This window comes from Salvelinus fontinalis, chromosome 1 (genome assembly GCF_029448725.1).
Source record: "Salvelinus fontinalis isolate EN_2023a chromosome 1, ASM2944872v1, whole genome shotgun sequence".
Lineage (NCBI taxonomy): Eukaryota > Metazoa > Chordata > Actinopteri > Salmoniformes > Salmonidae > Salvelinus > Salvelinus fontinalis.
In genome coordinates this window covers 32,912,079-32,930,773 of record NC_074665.1, presented here as the reverse complement: position 1 = coordinate 32,930,773, position 18,695 = coordinate 32,912,079, and the positions used below count along the sequence as shown (strand labels likewise).

General features: G+C 45.7%; 1 protein-coding gene across 6 annotated transcripts in view; it reads left to right on the top strand.

The window, feature by feature from the left end:
• LOC129853227 (cytoplasmic polyadenylation element-binding protein 3-like) overlaps positions 1-18,695 on the top strand; it is a 78,838-nt gene that overhangs the window by 33,495 nt on the left and 26,648 nt on the right. For all 6 annotated transcript variants that reach the window (XM_055919072.1, XM_055919061.1, XM_055919033.1 and 3 more), the window contains exon 4: positions 18,162-18,218. In XM_055919072.1, coding sequence (XP_055775047.1) covers positions 18,162-18,218 — 57 coding nt within the window. The remainder of the gene's footprint in view (positions 1-18,161; positions 18,219-18,695) is intronic.

The following is an 18,695-nucleotide window of genomic DNA, read 5'->3' as shown; positions in this document are numbered from 1 at the left end:
AGAGAGGGGGGAGGTAGACTTGAGAGAGAGAGGGGGGGAGGTAGACTTGAGAGAGAGAGGGGGGGAGGTAGACTTGAGAGAGAGAGGGGGGGAGGTAGACTTGAGAGAGAGAGGGAGGGAGGTAGACTTGAGAGAGAGAGGGAGGGAGGTAGACTTGAGAGAGAGAGGGAGGGAGGTAGACTTGAGAGAGAGAGGGAGGGAGGTAGACTTGAGAGAGAGAGGGAGGGAGGTAGACTTGAGAGAGAGAGGGAGGGAGGTAGACTTGAGAGAGAGAGGGAGGGAGGTAGACTTGAGAGAGAGAGAGAGAGGGAGGGAGGTTGACTTGAGAGAGAGAGAGAGAGAGGGAGGGAGGTTGACGAGAGAGAGAGAGGGAGGGAGGTTGACGAGAGAGAGAGAGGGAGGGAGGTTGACTTGAGAGAGAGGGAGGGAGGTTGACTTGAGAGAGAGGGAGGGAGGTAGACTTGAGAGAGAGGGAGGGAGGTAGACTTGAGAGAGAGGGGGGGAGGTAGACTTGAGAGAGAGGGGGGGAGGTAGACTTGAGAGAGAGGGGGGGAGGTAGACTTGAGAGAGAGAGGGAGGGAGGTAGACTTGAGAGAGAGAGGGAGGGAGGTAGACTTGAGAGAGAGGGAGGGAGGTAGACTTGAGAGAGAGAGGGAGGGAGGTAGACTTGAGAGAGAGAGGGAGGGAGGTAGACTTGAGAGAGAGAGGGATGGAGGTAGACTTGAGAGAGGGAGGGAGGTTGACTTGAGAGAGAGAGGGAGGGAGGTTGACTTGAGAGAGAGAGGGAGGGAGGTTGACTTGAGAGAGAGAGGGAGGGAGGTTGACTTGAGAGAGAGAGGGAGGGAGGTTGACTTGAGAGAGGGAGGGAGGTTGACTTGAGAGGGAGGGAGGTTGACTTGAGAGAGAGGGAGGGAGGTTGACTTGAGAGAGAGGGAGGGAGGTTGACTTGAGAGAGAGGGAGGGAGGTTGACTTGAGAGAGAGGGGGGGAGGTAGACTTGAGAGAGAGAGGGGGGAGGTAGACTTGAGAGAGAGAGGGGGGGAGGTAGACTTGAGAGAGAGAGGGGGGGAGGTAGACTTGAGAGAGGGAGGGAGGTAGACTTGAGAGAGAGAGGGAGGGAGGTAGACTTGAGAGAGAGAGGGAGGGAGGTAGACTTGAGAGAGAGAGGGAGGGAGGTAGACTTGAGAGAGAGAGGGAGGGAGGTAGACTTGAGAGAGAGAGGGAGGGAGGTAGACTTGAGAGAGAGAGGGAGGGAGGTAGACTTGAGAGAGAGAGGGAGGGAGGTAGACTTGAGAGAGAGAGGGAGGGAGGTAGACTTGAGAGAGAGAGGGAGGGAGGTAGACTTGAGAGAGAGAGGGAGGGAGGTAGGCTTGAGAGAGGGAGGGAGGTAGACTTGAGAGAGAGAGGGAGGGAGGTAGACTTGAGAGAGAGAGGGAGGGAGGTAGACTTGAGAGAGAGAGGGAGGGAGGTAGACTTGAGAGAGAGAGGGAGGGAGGTAGACTTGAGAGAGAGAGGGAGGGAGGTAGACTTGAGAGAGAGAGGGAGGGAGGTTGACTTGAGAGAGAGAGGGAGGGAGGTTGACTTGAGAGAGAGAGGGAGGGAGGTTGACTTGGGAGAGAGAGGGAGGGAGGTTGACTTGAGAGAGAGAGGGAGGGAGGTTGACTTGAGAGAGAGAGGGAGGGAGGTTGACTTGAGAGAGAGGGAGGGAGGTTGACTTGAGAGAGAGGGAGGGAGGTTGACTTGAGAGAGAGAGAGGTTGACTTGAGAGAGAGAGAGGTTGACTTGAGAGAGAGAGGGAGGAAGGTTGACGAGAGAGAGAGAGAGAGGGAGGGAGGTTGACTTGAGAGAGAGAGAGAGAGGGAGGGAGGGAGGTTGACTTGAGAGAGAGAGAGAGAGAGAGAGGGAGGGAGGTTGACGAGAGAGAGAGGGAGGGAGGTTGACTTGAGAGAGAGGGAGGGAGAGAGAGGGAGGGAGGTTGACGAGAGAGAGAGAGGGAGGGAGGTTGACTTGAGAGAGAGAGAGAGGGAGGGAGGTTGACGAGAGAGAGAGAGGGAGGGAGGTTGACTTGAGAGAGAGAGAGAGGGAGGGAGGTTGACGAGAGAGAGAGAGGGAGGGAGGTTGACTTGAGAGAGAGGGAGGGAGGTAGACTTGAGAGAGAGGGGGGGAGGTAGACTTGAGAGAGAGGGGGGGAGGTAGACTTGAGAGAGAGGGGGGGAGGTAGACTTGAGAGAGAGGGGGGGAGGTAGACTTGAGAGAGAGGGGGGGAGGTAGACTTGAGAGAGAGAGGGAGGGAGGTAGACTTGAGAGAGAGAGAGGGAGGGAGGTAGACTTGAGAGAGAGAGGGAGGGAGGTAGACTTGAGAGAGAGAGGGAGGGAGGTAGACTTGAGAGAGAGAGGGAGGGAGGTAGACTTGAGAGAGGGAGGGAGGGAGGTAGACTTGAGAGAGAGAGAGAGAGGGAGGGAGGGAGATAGACTTGAGAGAGAGGGGGGGAGGTAGACTTGAGAGAGAGGGGGGGAGGTAGACTTGAGAGAGAGAGGGAGGGAGGTAGACTTGAGAGAGAGAGGGAGGGAGGTAGACTTGAGAGAGAGAGGGAGGGAGGTAGACTTGAGAGAGAGAGGGAGGGAGGTAGACTTGAGAGAGAGAGGGAGGGAGGTAGACTTGAGAGAGAGAGGGAGGGAGGTAGACTTGAGAGAGAGAGAGGGAGGGAGGTAGACTTGAGAGAGAGAGGGAGGGAGGTAGACTTGAGAGAGAGAGGGAGGGAGGTAGACTTGAGAGAGAGAGGGAGGGAGGTAGACTTGAGAGAGAGAGGGAGGGAGGTAGACTTGAGAGAGAGAGGGAGGGAGGTAGACTTGAGAGAGAGAGGGAGGGAGGTAGACTTGAGAGAGAGAGGGAGGGAGGTAGACTTGAGAGAGAGAGGGAGGGAGGTAGACTTGAGAGAGAGAGGGAGGGAGGTAGACTTGAGAGAGAGAGGGAGGGAGGTAGACTTGAGAGAGAGAGGGAGGGAGGTAGACTTGAGAGAGAGAGGGAGGGAGGTAGACTTGAGAGAGAGAGGGAGGGAGGTTGACTTGAGAGAGAGAGGGAGGGAGGTTGACTTGAGAGAGAGAGGGAGGGAGGTTGACTTGAGAGAGAGAGGGAGGGAGGTTGACTTGAGAGAGAGAGAGAGGGAGGGAGGTTGACTTGAGAGAGAGAGAGAGGGAGGGAGGTTGACTTGAGAGAGAGAGAGAGGGAGGGAGGTTGACTTGAGAGAGAGAGAGAGGGAGGGAGGTTGACTTGAGAGAGAGAGGGAGGGAGGTTGACTTGAGAGAGAGAGGGAGGGAGGTTGACTTGAGAGAGAGAGGGAGGGAGGTTGACTTGAGAGAGAGAGGGAGGGAGGTTGACTTGAGAGAGAGAGGGAGGGAGGTTGACTTGAGAGAGAGAGGGAGGGAGGTTGACTTGAGAGAGAGAGGGAGGGAGGTTGACTTGAGAGAGAGAGGGAGGGAGGTTGACTTGAGAGAGAGAGGGAGGGAGGTTGACTTGAGAGAGAGAGGGAGGGAGGTTGACTTGAGAGAGAGAGGGAGGGAGGTTGACTTGAGAGAGAGAGGGAGGGAGGTTGACTAGAGAGAGGGGGGAGGTAGACTTGAGAGCGAGAGGGAGGGGTTGACTAGAGAGAGAGAGGGAGGGAGGTTGACTTGAGAGAGAGGGGGAGGGAGGTTGACTTGAGAGAGAGAGAGGGTGGAGATTTGAGAGAAACTGGAGAGAGGGACACGAGTGAGACTGGAGAGAGGGAGACTGGAGAGGGAGACGTGGGAGACTGGAGCGAGAGAGCGAGGGAGACTGGAGCGAGGGAGACTGGAGCGAGGGAGACTGGAGCGAGGGAGACTGGAGCGAGGGAGACTGGAGCGAGGGAGACTGGAGCGAGGGAGACTGGAGCGAGGGAGACTGGAGCGAGGGAGACTGGAGCGAGGGAGACTGGAGCGAGGGAGACTGGAGCGAGGGAGACTGGAGCGAGGGAGACTGGAGCGAGGGAGACTGGAGCGAGGGAGACTGGAGCGAGGGAGACTGGAGCGAGAGACTGGAGCGAGAGACTAGAGGGAGACTGGAGCGAGGGAGACTCGAGGGAGAGAGATACTGGAGCGAGGGAGAGCGAGTGAGACTGGAGCGAGGGAGAGCGAGTGAGACTGGAGCGAGGGAGAGCGAGTGAGACTGGAGCGAGGGAGAGCGAGTGAGACTGGAGCGAGGGAGAGCGAGTGAGACTGGAGCGAGGGAGAGCGAGTGAGACTGGAGCGAGGGAGAGCGAGTGAGACTGGAGCGAGGGAGAGCGAGTGAGACTGGAGCGAGGGAGAGCGAGTGAGACTGGAGCGAGGGAGAGCGAGTGAGACTGGAGCGAGGGAGAGCGAGTGAGACTGGAGCGAGGGAGAGCGAGTGAGACTGGAGCGAGGGAGAGCGAGTGAGACTGGAGCGAGGGAGAGCGAGTGAGACTGGAGCGAGAGAGAGCGAGTGAGACTGGAGCGAGAGAGAGCGAGTGAGACTGGAGCGAGAGAGAGCGAGTGAGACTGGAGCGAGAGAGAGCGAGTGAGACTGGAGCGAGAGAGAGCGAGTGAGACTGGAGCGAGAGAGAGCGAGTGAGACTGGAGCGAGAGAGAGCGAGTGAGACTGGAGCGAGAGAGAGCGAGTGAGACTGGAGCGAGAGAGAGCGAGTGAGACTGGAGCGAGAGAGAGTGAGACTGGAGTGAGACTGGAGCGAGAGAGAGTGAGACTGGAGTGAGACTGGAGCGAGCGAGAGTGAGACTGGAGTGAGACTGGAGCGAGCGAGAGTGAGACTGGAGCGAGAGAGAGCGAGTGAGACTGGAGCGAGGGAGAGCGAGTGAGACTGGAGCGAGGGAGAATGTAGAGAGAGAGAGAGAGCGAGTGGAAGGCTGAGTCCCAGCCAGATAGTTCAACATTCATGCCCCATCATTGTTTACTCCCAGTCCTCGTGTCAACAGCGTGGGCCTGCCTTCAGAGAGGCGTGCTGCAGCTAGCCCTGTCACAGAGCAGGTCTTCCCTGTTGGTGTCCCTCTCCTTTGGCTCCATTGGGTGAGGCTGCCCATAGCGCTAGTCTAATACAGCAAGGCACAGGACAGCTAGCTTGGTCCCCGATCTTTTTATGCTGTCTTGCCCAACGGTCATTGACACTGATCAGAGAAGTTAGCAAGATGGCACAAACTGATCTGGGACCAGGCTGAAGGACAGCCACCGACGTCTGTCACTTGCACGTATCCTTTCCCTTTGTTGTTATTTCAAAGTGAGGAAGAATTGGGCTATTCTCGTTGACAATGTAAATAAACTCCCCCCCAAATCTAAACTATCATGCCGGCGATAATAGTGTGCTTTCAAAGACTTTTATCTCATACCTAGCATTTTGTACCCCGAGAGTATTTAGGATTCCAATCATGTGTGAGAATGAGAGAGGAGGCCGGGTGATTATGAGAATGGGAGGGGGGGGGGGGGTTGCACAGAGGGTGTGTATGTGAACCCCTCTCTCCCTGACTATGATGGTGAGAAGGGCGAGACTCTATAGCGTTGACTCTGAGTGTCTTGAAGAGGAGTCGGCCCAGAGAGAGGGAATGGGGGGGTGGGGACTGACTGCCACTCCATTCTTGTGATCCTCTTTAACTCCCGAATGCAGATTAATCAGATCGGAATGGCATGCATGGGGAATTTACACTCTGCTTTCAAAGGGAGGGGAGCCGGCCTGGGATATTGCGATCAAACGGGTCCTTTTTCATTTTTGCTCCACACTGGTGCGCATGAAGTGAGTCCCGAAATTGGGTCAGCTTAGCGCACGTGTGGAGAGGCAGTAGTTAGGCTTTCCCCTGCGCCACAGTTCCTCCCGTCGGCCTGGAAAAACACCAGCAGTCTGAGCCTGACAACAGACACCACTGCAAGCCACCAAGCTGTGGCTATGGCGCACACAGTCCTTCTCACACACAAGCACATATTCTGGTCACTCTGACATGGGATGAACTTCTCCGGAGACGTGTGTGTGTGTGTGTACTGCCACATGCAAATCAGGCGCTACTCAAAGCACTCATGTCAGTACGCTGAACACACACACATACACACACACATACACATACACACACACACACACACACAGAGAGAGAGCTCAGCTGGTCTGCCTCACATGATCTTACTAATGTGACTCTATGCCTCAGCTACAAACAGATTCCATTGTCGCTTTGTTTTTGCACTTGAGCTTTTCGAAATGGGCTGTTGTGCGTTTTAGCATTTTTGTTTAGCGATGTTTTGAATAAACGTGAATTTCGTCCGCGTGTAGAAACATGCGGCCTCTGCTTCTATGCAAATGTTGTTGATCAGTAGGCTACTAGAAGTCCGCAAACGGTTTGTTTGTCATCTGTGGACTCCACTGATTTAGCCAAAACAAGCAAAAAAATTATCAATGCATGCCCACACTCCTATTGAATGTGCATTCACCTGAATAGGCCTAAGCCGTCTTAATTTACCCAGTTCATCAAGAGATTTACCATTCAAATAAAGTATTACCATTCTGTTATGTGGTTAGATTGGTAAAGACAAAGTCACATTTTATTGTTTGATTTTAAAATGGGTGTAAGCATGTCTGTCTCTAGGACATCTTCTCATCCAAATTTGCAAATGTATTGATATTGAGCAATGGCCTAAAATATCGGCCATCCGCCTCCTTGACCCCCAAAAATCGGTATCGGCATCGGCCCTAAAAAGATCAATATCGATCGTTCTTTATCTTCCAGCGCTACCGCTGTCTGGACAACAGGCAGAGTGTGGTCAAGACGTCTGCTGCGAAAGGTACGGCAACAGCACTCCCAACAGTCATGTATGCTTAAACATACACTACACGACCAAAAGTAGGTGGACACCTGCTCTTCGAACGTCTCATTCCAGAATCATGGGTATTAATGGAGTTCGTCCCCCCTTTACTGCTTTAACAGCCTCCGCTCTTTTGGGAAGGCTTTCCACTAGTCTTCTAAGTGTAAATACTCATCTCGACTGGTTTAAAGGCCCAGTGCCGTCAAGAACGTGATTTTCCTGTGTTTTATATTTCTTATAATATATATGTATATATATTTCTACACGGAGGTTGGAATGATACTTTGAAATGATGATCATGCCATTTTTAGTGTATATTTCAGCCTGTTATTGTTGGATTGAGTTTTGGCCTGCCTGGTGACATCACCAAACCAATAACAGAGCGGTTACAGATCCACTGAGCAAAATGGTGTTTGTGGATTTTTATAGGTCAATATGGGAGTCGAGATTAAGGTTTTATCAGGAGGGAAAAGCTACAACTTCAGAGTTAACAGATGGGGTAAGATAATGAAAGGGGGAAAGGGCAGTGAGGGCTGTTTCATTTGGGTCAGAGAGGTGTCACAGCAGCCTGACCTTGAGGTCAAAAGGACGTTGAAAGACAATCAGGCCCTTTTGGCCAGGCTGACCGATAACCTGAGCTTGACTTAGCCGTCCTTTTTCTGGGCTAACTCAAATGTGCACCGTCAATCATTTGAAGGTGCTGTCATTGTAAATTAGAATTTGTTCTGAACTGACTTTTCCAGTTAAATAAAATAAAACATTTGCCCAATCGCCGACACCAAGAAGATTCTGCACTTTAAACAGTCATTGTCGGGAGATGAGGCAAGAGTACTTTCTAAGCTTTGTTGGCGGTAGTAAAGGTTAGACACACACACACACACACACACCAGCTAGCGCCATTAGCTTAGTTAAGCCTTTGTCCATCCAGCCTCTACCAGCAGTTGTTGAGATGAGCTTTGATGAAAAACAGTCTTATAGTCTTATTCTGTTTTTTTTTTTTTTTTTAGGGGTGGATCAGCTTAGTATTGCGGAAAGAATGTTGCTTCCAATGTAATTGTCTGCATCATTTCCATTCCCCCATATTTTTGGGGGTAAATATATATATCCATACACGTATGCATACATATACACATATATACATACACATACCTATATAGACATACATACTTTTTTAAAGAATATGCCTTTATTATTATTCCCCGCGACCCTACCACCAATCCCCCAATTGGAGTAAACTTATAAACACTTCTGCTTTTACCTTCAATTTCTACATCTTATACCTATCTTACAGACACAGTCCACTTTACAATAGTTCTCTCTTATTTGTTCTTAGTCCTTCCTCTATTTCTGTTGTCCATCCAATTTTATTTCCACTTGTAACTGTGCTATTTCACAAAAGCTCCGCACCTATACACATTTCACAGATCCCGTATGCCCTATATTGTTTATCTTGTTATTAGTCCCACCCTTCAGCTCCACCCAACCCCTCCCATCTATCTTCCAACATCATCCATTTCGGATTTCTATTTGCCATACATTTCTCAACTGTGCTGTGATGCTTCACAAAAGACCTGAACCTTCCTATTCTCATAGCTTCTACAGATTGTAAATTAAAAATAAACATCTTTGCCAAAATAATTATTATATTATTGATTGATTGACTATGGCTTTTCAAATCCCCCAGTATTGCTATCTGTAGCGTTAGTTTTAGGCAAATGTTGCAATTCTTCAGCCATTCCTGGACCTGTGACCAAAAACGAGCTACATATGGACAATACCAAAATAAATGATCTAATGACTCTGCCTCCTCACAACAGAATCTGCAGAGCTGGGAAGATTGTATACCCCATATATATAACATTCTATTAGTTGCAAGAATTTTGTACAGTAATTTATATTGAAAAATTCGAAGTTTTGAATCCGGCGTTGTTTTGCGTATCAATTCATAAACCATGTGCCATGGAATGGGTACATCGAAAATCTCTTCCCAACTATTTTGCAATTTGTATGGCACAGCTGTTAGTTTTTTGGTCCTTAAATGAAATTGGTATATGTTTTTATTTATCACACTTTTCTTTAACCATTTTTGTTCTTTAATACAGGGCCGACATACAAGTTCCTTACTTTTTTCCCCTTCTACTTGCCTCTTCCATTTTTGTGGTAATGCTGCAATTAATTGGTTGTAATTTTGGGTAGAGCAGACTTTTCCATATGTCTGTGTTAGCTGCATGTGTGACATAACTCCACCAGTCCTATTTATGATATCATTCACAAAAATTATACCTTTTTTAAACATTTCTTCGATAAATACAGTTTTTTTATCAATTATTATATTTGAATTTAACCACAATATTTGTTGTACTATTTGTTCCGTCCTTTCAGGTGGATTAAACTGAAATTGCAACCAACTTTCTAAGGCTTGTTTAAAGAATAAGGATATTTTGGAGATCATTTCCTTTTCAAACAACCGAAAATGAGCAGGTGTAATCTGAATAAAGGGAAAAAGGCCCTTCTTGAACATAGGATGAGACATTCGTACCAGTTTACTAGAGAACCAGTTTGGATTTAAGTATAACTTTTGTATGACCGATGCCTTTAGTGAGAGGTCTAATGCTTTAATATTTAATAATTTCTGCCCTCCGAATTCATATTCGTTATATAAATAGGCCCTTTTAATTTTATCTGGCTTGCCGTTCCAAATAAAATTGAATATTTTTTGTTCATATAATTTAAAAAACAGGTCACTAGGTGTAGGCAAAACCATAAGCAAATAGGTAAACTGTGATATGACTAAAGAGTTAATTAGGGTGATTTTTCCACAAATAGACAGGTATTTTCCTTTCCATGGTAGCAAGATCTTATCTATTTTTGCTAACTTTCTATAAAAATTTATTGGAGTGAGATCATTTCTTTCTTTTGGGATTTTTATACCGAGTATGTCCACATCTCCGTCAGACCATTTAATTGGTAAACTACATGGCAATATAAAATGTGTATTTTTTAGTGATCCAATACGTAATATGGTACATTTATCATAATTTGGTTTTAATCCAGAGAGGATAGCAAAGGTATCTAGATCCTCTATGAGGCCCTGGAGAGACTCTAGTTGTGGTTTTAAAAGAAAACATGAATCATCAGCGTACAATGACACCTTAGTTTTTAAGCCATGGATTTCTAATCCTTTAATATTAATGTTTGATCTAATTTTAACAGCTAACATTTCGATGGCAATAATAAATAGATATGCCGATAGTGGACAACCTTGTTTTACTCCTCTAGATAGTTTAAAACTTTCTGAGATGTAGCCATTATTTACTATTTTACACCTAGGGTTACTATACATAATTTTAACCCATTTTATAAGAGATTCCCCAAAATTGAAATATTCTAGGCATTTATATATAAACTCCAGTCGTACTTTATCAAAAGCCTTTTCAAAATCAGCTATGAAAACCAGGCCTGGTGTCCCCGATATCTCATAGTGTTCTATTGTTTCCAGTACTTGCCTTATATTATCTCCAATGTATCGTCCATGTAAAAAACCTGTCTGATTAGGATGAATAATATCTGACAAAACTTTTTTTATTCTATGCGCCAAGCATTTTGCTAGGATTTTTGCATCACAACACTGAAGTGTAAGAGGTCTCCAATTTTTTAATTGGACTGGATCTTTATATATACCACTTGGGTCCTGTTTCAGTAATAACGATATCAGACCTTCTTGTTGTGTGTCTGATAATCTACCATTTATATAGGAGTGGTTAAAACAAGTTAATAATGGTCCTTTGAGTATATCAAAAAACGTTTTGTATACTTCCACTGGTATGCCATCCAGCCCTGGAGTTTTCCCATCTTTAAAGGCCCCAATTGCAACAAGCAGTTCCTCCTCTGTAATTTGGCCTTCACATGAGTCTTTCTGTTCAGATGTTAATTTTACATTATTAATAGGAAAAAAATCCATACAATTAGTTTCAGTTAGTGGAGATGGAGGAGCCTGAAACGAAAACATATTCTTAAAGTACTTTACTTCCTCTTTCAAAATATCATTTGGTGAATCATGCGTGACTCCATCATTTGTCACAAGTTTTAATACATTTTTTTTGGTAGCATTTCTATATTGAAGATTGAAAAAGAATTTGGTGCATTTTTCCCCATATTCCATCCAGTTCGCTTTATTTTTATAATATATTACACTGGATCTTTCTTGAATAAGTTCCTCCATTTCTTTTTGTTTTTCCTCTAAATTATTCTGTGCCTCTATGGTACCGTTTTTATTGCTATCTAACTGTACTGTTAGTCCTTCAATTTCCTTTGTTAATATGGACTCTTTTGATCTAAATTGCTTTTGTTTTATAGATGAGTACTGAATTGCATGGCCTCTAAAGGCACACTTAAAAGTGTCCCATACAATAAGGGGATCTGCTGTACCTATGTTATGTCTGAAAAAGTCAGTTATAAAATCTTCTGTCCTAGTTCTAAACAATTTATCATCTAGTAGACTTTGATTAAATTTCCAATATCCTCGCCCACGTGGAAATTCTGTAAGAGAAATATATATGCCAATTATGTGATGATCCGACCGCATTCTATCCCCTATCAACACTTTTTTAACTTTTGGTGCCAGAGAGAATGGAATAAGAAAGTAGTCAAGACGACTAGCTTGATTCAGCCTCCGCCATGTATATCTCACTAAATCAGGGTATTTAAGTCTCCATATATCCACTAATTCCAATATATCCATGACATTCATGATTTCCTTAAGTGCCTGAGGGTGATAATTTGTAGTGTGATTTCCTTTCCGGTCTATAGAGCTATTTAAGACCGTATTAAAATCTCCCATTATAATAATAGAGTCTAGTGTTGCTTGTAGAGTTGATAAGTTCTTATATATATTTTCAAAGAAGCTTGGATCATCATTATTCGGACCGTATAGGTTAACAAGCCATATTTGTTTATTGTCCAATAACATATTTAAAATAATCCATCTACCTTGAGGATCTGTTTGGACAATTTGCACATTTGGATCAAAATTATTGTTAATTAAGATCATCACCCCTTTTGAATTTCTTTGCCCATGGGAGAAATATATTTTGCCCACCCAGTTCTTTTTCCACAAAACTTCATCTAAAACTGTTGAATGGGTTTCCTGTAAACAATAAATATTATAATCCTTCTCTTTTAGCCAGGTAAATACTGATCGTCTTTTCTTATTATCTGCTAAGCCATTACAATTGTAACTGGCTATACTTATTTCACCACTTACCATGAGACACACCTTTCATTCTTTTAATCAGAATATATTTTTGTAAACGTACTATTAAAAAGTAACATAATGATTGAGTGTCTATATAGTTGTACCATGATATTTGCATTTCTACTAAGTAAACCTCCAATTGGTCCCTACTATTCCACCCGCTAAAAGGCCTCATCTCGAGATGGCTTGTCATCCCAATGCCCGGCAGACCACCCTCGACCCCCTGTATCCCATAGCCCTGAACCGACTGGGATCCATTCTTTGAAAAGAGCATACAGTTCCATTTACCGAATTGAAGTAAATCAATTGCCATATGCATTTCCATTGCCGTCACCTCGATTTGTATTATATATAGCTGTGGATCATCCTCTATTGTACCTTACATCTTTTACTTCTTCTTTCGCAACAGTTGTGGGATACACACATACACACTCAGCCCTTACCCCCACACAACCATAAGCTCACTTTCTCAACAGTTGCACCATCCCAGAGCCCAACTCAAGATGGGTCATGATTTCCAAATGCCATTGCAGTTGCAGCTGCATGAGAAGGCCTGCAAGACCGCGCAAAAAAATAAGCAAAAATTGAAATTTATTTACCATTGTCATATCCTAGATAATGGCCGTCAAATGTACACCCTATTCCTGAAAAAAACACCCACAATACGGCCACCAGTCATGACCATGTCCCCACGCATCTCCATGCAGTCCGACCTTGATTCTGTGCCACCAGGGCCACAATAATATACCCCCTCTCTGAATGTCCGAGTGTGACCCCCTCCCCATGGGTTACTGCAGCTAGTGTTGCCAGCACTGCCACTGCCTGGGTGGGGGTACCCCACCGGAATCCCCACCGGCTAGGTACAAGGTCGTCAAGGTTCTCATTAGCAGCTTTGAGAAATTCCTTGTATATTTTCCTCTCCCTTTAGGGGGCTTTGGCTTTGCAGGACCAACCCTGCCAAGCAGGCTCAGAATCTTGAGGGGGCAGTGCTGCTCTTGGTCTCTGACCTCATTTTAGCTGCATATAGACCGCTTACAGCGAGCACATAAAACAGTTAGGGACTTCTCCTTAATATCTGGGTCATTCAGGTGGGTGTCTAGGGTATAGGGCCATAGACAGTACCATTAAAATAGGATAATAATTAGATATAATTTATTAAGATAAAAAAAATGTAGTTTTCCATGATAGGACAATAAATAAATAAGACGTATAATTCATTATAAAAGTATATCCATCATCTGAACAACATTGAAAGCCCTCTCATACCCGGCTCACAGCAATACATTGGCTCTGGGATATGCAACCATTTCATTACTCACTCACTCAACTTTCCAAACATAACAAATAAGATAAAAAATAAAATAAACACAAACCATACCATCCACACATACTGTGCCTTCTGTTTACTTAGTTTTTATCTTCACTGTGTAAAAATAGTGCTTGTGTGTTCAATTAGTTATATGTGAAGATTTATAAAAAAGCTATATTTTTTGTTGTATTGTTACAATCAGTAACCGGGCTTGAATTGTGTTTATTTTCCTCGTCTATGAGAATTTTGTAAATTTTAAAATAACCATGGAGTAGTCTTTGTGTCTCTGAACAACTGGTTATCAATATATAGTTTATCAACGACGAGAGCTACTCGTTTCGCTTTTAATCTGTTTTCTTTGAAAATTGGATACAGAACTTTGCGCCGTTCTGCAATTTCTTTCGGAAACTGATCATTCATGCCAATTTTGGTCCCAGCAAGTCTTTTACCTAGGCTTTTAACCATTATTTTATCTTTAAATGAAGCAAATTTTGCAACGATTGGGCGTTCGTACCTCTGCCCTCTCTGTCCGAAGCGGTGAACACGTTCAAGTTGGATTTTGTCGACAACTTCGCATGGAATCTGAAGCGCTGTACGGAGGAACTCTCTAACTATAGATTCAGGAACTTCTCCTTCTTTTTCTTGGATACCTGTAAGTACCAAATTCTCTCTCATGGATCTAGTTTGAATCTCCAGTAAGGCTTCCTTCAGAACGATGTTCTCTTTTTTAATTCCATTCATTTCGGTTTGAATCTTATTGACTGTCCCTTTTAGCGCGTGTGTTTCCTTCTCCAATGTCGCAGCTTTTTCATCACTCATCTCTAGGCTTGCCTTTAACTCTTTTATATCCTTACTAAGTAATTCAAGTAAACCCAGTTTGTCATTTATTGATTTTAACAGATCAGTTTCGACCTTTACCATTCCCGGTGGTGAGAATATTAAATCGTCAGTATCTGTCGAAGAATCTCGCTTGCGTTTTGTAAACGGTTCCCCTGTCTTATTCTCCGTCATGTTTGGTTGTTGTCTGTGTTCGTAATATTTGTCGATAAATGTCTCTAGTCTTAGGATTTGTTTTGTGTTATTATCCAGATTGAAGGTTTATCACTCACCAGATTATGTAGTGCTAATATTTTAGTCTATTTAGCAGATATTTCGAATATTATGTTTTATCTTGAGGTGCTCTACATAACTTCGTTCAGTCCGCCATTACCTTTACTTTACCTTTACGCCGCTCCTTTCTTTTGAGTGTATTCTTGATTTAATTTTTTTTTGTAGAGAAAGATGTCTCTTTCATTTCCGCAACGTCTCGGGTAAATAAAACGGACTTTTGTCCTTTGCGGTGTTCAGACAGTAGGGGAGTCTCTTTTCATCGTCAGTAGCCCGAGTGTGAGACCTCATCCTCTAGTCTCGAGGTGTTTTTGCCGGCCGGGTTCACATTTCCACACCTCCCCGTTGACTTGCCAGTCCTCCCCGTAACTGCTGCTCTGGCTTTTTCCAACGGCAGTTATTGGGGAGCTTTCAGATGTTCTTTTAATGTGGAACAGAGGTTGAAAAACGTGGCGTGAGGCAGAGTTCGGAGAGAATTCCAGGTGTGAAGCAATGGCTGACGAGCACCTCGTGGAATCTAGAGGAGGGTTAACCCTTTAGGAGCCTAATATGCTGTGCAATGCTTCTCTAAATGCAGCCCAATGACAACCAGTCCATTTAGGCTCAACCAAACACACCTAGCCTTTCCTAAGAGCTAGTCTGGGGAAGTTTCTGCATAAACATCAGAGCTGGTTTGGAGAGATGAATACGCTAGTCTATTACTCTGTCCAGTTCACCAGTAGTGTACAGCAGCTGTACTATATTTCTCCAGTCCGGTGCTCCAACACTGTGTTCCTTAATCCTGATCCTGGGGACCCAAAGGGTTGCACACTTTAGTCGTTGCCTTCGTGCTAAACCCTGATTCAAATCGTCCAAGCTTGATGATGAGTTGATCATTTGAATTGGCTGTGTCGTGCCATGGCAAACACTAAACATGCACCGCCTTTGGTTCCCCAGGACCAGGATTAAGAACCGCTGCTCTAACCAGTACTCCTCAGCCCAATGGTATGTAGTCGTGACCCAATAAGGTCATTGTTCATCAGAAGTACCGGGACTGGGGACTTACTGGCTTTGTTCTGAAGGAAGTGAACGACATGCATTTCCAGAACCCCCCCCCCTGCCCAAGCCCTCGGTGAGGAAATGTCACCAGCCCAGCACCCTGAGGCCATGCCACTGAACTGGGGAAGCAGATGGCACAGGCCCAGAGCTATTTTAGGGCTTTTGGGAGCAACTGTCCATTTTGTCACCACTAGAATGCCTGGGAAGTAATTATTAGGCACCAAACGGAAGATAACAAACGGAAGATAACAAACGGGGATGGAGTACCTGAACGTGTAAGAAACTGTCATTTTCTCCTGCCGTTACGAAACATTTTGCTACAGTGTTCCCTCATGAATACAACCCTGGTTTAGGTAGGACCACCATGGACCCCAGCTATTTAAGAGGCAAAATGGAGGCATCACATCGCTCTCCTCCCGGTGCACCTAGAGCTAGGGGGCTGGATATATTCCGTGTTGGCATCGACCGAACACTCCAGCAACGCTGTGAACATTTGTGAGTTGTAAAAAGGTTTGCAAATCCATAATGTTGTACCTGAAGACACAGCACGTTGGGGTTCCTATTGAGTGTCTCGCCACAGTTCAAAGCGCACATTTTTATTCTAGAGTACGAGTCAGGGATGTTATTATACCAAGTCGCTATCTTCCATCTGACATGGTTTACCGTTTCGGAGAAAAGAATGTGGCTATGTCCTCTGGCCTACTGAGTCTGACTATATCGATTAGAATATTATTTTGACATCCTTTTTGACAAGTAGCACGACATGCTCGCTCAGGCGTGTCACAATACGGGGGATGCTGGCACACCCAATAAGATTTCTTCACTCAAGATAGCTGAACCATGCCCTCATTCAGTTAGGAATAGTATTAGGGGAGAGAGAGGGGTGAAAATTGACTCGGTGTGGGTGTACTCGCTCTTTTACAGGATTGACGATGCAAAGGATTGCCATATAAGCCCCTCTGTTCTCATGCTGGATTATGACTCGTTGAGAACTGTGAGGAAATCCACATCTGCTCTGATCTGTTGGATGGGGTGGCTGCACTGGCTCCTCCCCCTCTTGTTTTCACCCAGAGATCACTACAAGTTTCACTGAGGTTTCCAGCCTAGGAGGGCCATATTCATTAAGCACCAAACGGAAGAATACGGACTGAAACCGAAAGGGACTATACCTCAACTTGTCCAATAAGAAACGCACATTTTCGCTTTCCGTTTCTAAGCATTTTGCTGTTTTCTGCCCTAATGTGTACGACCCTGGTCTAAACTGTTGAAATGCTTTTATCTGTCTGCTTGCGGCTTAGTTTTGAAACTTTTTGACATGTTTGCGCCGTTCCAGCTTGCGACACGGCTGCCCAGTCTCTCTCAGGTTTCTCTCTATATATAGACATCCACTCGGTAAACCAAGAAGTCTGCCCCTGCCATTACCCTTGCTTTGTAGGCATACTGTAGAGACTAAGTGCAGATGTCTAGCGCTGTGTTGAGACATGTTGCCCTGTTGGAGCCAACACGTCAGTTGCACGTTTTCTGTTGGGTAATGGATGTAGAAATATCTGCAGTTTAGAGGCAAGGTTGACTTGCTGGACCATTTCTTTCAATATATGAACTCCCGAACCCTGTTTCTCGTTTGTCCACGGCAGCGTTTTGCTCCTCATGCCTTTGCAAACCAGCCAGTAGTTTAGTGTCGTTGAAAGGAAGGACTGTGGAATCGAACGTGTCACTTTAAAAATGGATGCTCATTTGTCTTTGGCTACAGTGACTCATAACTCAACGGTTCACTATCAAACAGCCTGCACTGTGTGTGCTTTTATTGTGGCCTTGACAGGTGCCATTTTGTTCCTTCTCTTGTTTCGTGGAAATGAACAAATGGAAACATATTCAGAAGTAGCGTCGTCATGATCACTGCACCAATTTGAGGATCTAGTGTAGGCTTCTTATTTGACTGTCAGTGTACCACAAACACCAATAATAATCAGTGCAGAATATCTGGAGTGACACGTTTTTGTGTTTCCTTCAGTCCTTCCCTATTTGCTGCTCGAGATGAGCTTGGCCGTGTGTGTGTGTGTGTGTGTGTGTGTGTGTGTGTGTGTGTGTGTGTGTGTGTGTGTGTGTGTGTGTGTAAGAGCCAGAAGGAGGGAGACGTACTATAGTTTGTACCAGGAAGTCCTTTCCCTGGTTGGTGTGGAGGATGTCTGGGCATGTCCACACCAAACTCTTGTCACCAGAGCAGAATGCATCCTCTGTCACGTTCTTTGCGTTGGAGTGTCCATTGTTTATGTGTGTGTGAGAGATGCGAGATAATTGAACGACTGTTTTCCGTAGCCCAGCCTAAATCTTTATGCTGTTTATCGCACACGCTTGCCCTGGTTTGGTCTCTCAACGGTACTACCGTTATTTTCCGCGGGCGTCTTTTTACCAGGTTGTGTCGACAGCATGGCGTGCACTTAGCCTGTAACGTTGTACGCTACGTATGTTGTCCCCCTCAGAAACATTCACCTAAGTTCTAGGTTTCGTGTCAGCGTTTCCATGTTTCGTGCTGGTACTGAACGCGGTGAGTGTTTTGTTGCGTACGAGACACCGTTATGTAGGCCGATTATAGGTTATAACCTGTATTCTCTTGTTTCTCTACAGGACGCATGGGTCTGAACTTTCACCACCCCGGAGCAGATCACATCATGCCATTGAACAGTGAGTAGCGTTTCGAAACATATACAATCCGTATCCCTACATGTTACTATGTTATTGTGGGTGTGTGTGTGTGTGTGTGTTTTTGCTTTAATTGTGGCCACTTTTAAGTGGTGCCATTGTGTTGCTTCTCTATTTTATGGAAACGTACGGCAGAGACCTATTCAGAAGTTGTGTCATCTTAATGCACCTACGCAGGATGACTCGGGATATGCCCTAGCTGCTAGGGTTGGGTCGGGGATCACCACAGAGCCCATGCCCACACCCATGCTAATCCCACCTCGCACCCCTTGCCAAGTGTTACCCCCTGACACCATAAACCCAGCGTGGACCTCTCTCTCAGCAGGGAGGAACCACTGTCAAATACCGTCTGTAAGCCTAGACCCCCCACCCCCGTTCCCCCTAGCAGATGGCGAACAGCTCACACGACCTGTCCGGGTCGTACCATGTGGAAGAGGTCACGGGGTTTGGTCCACACAG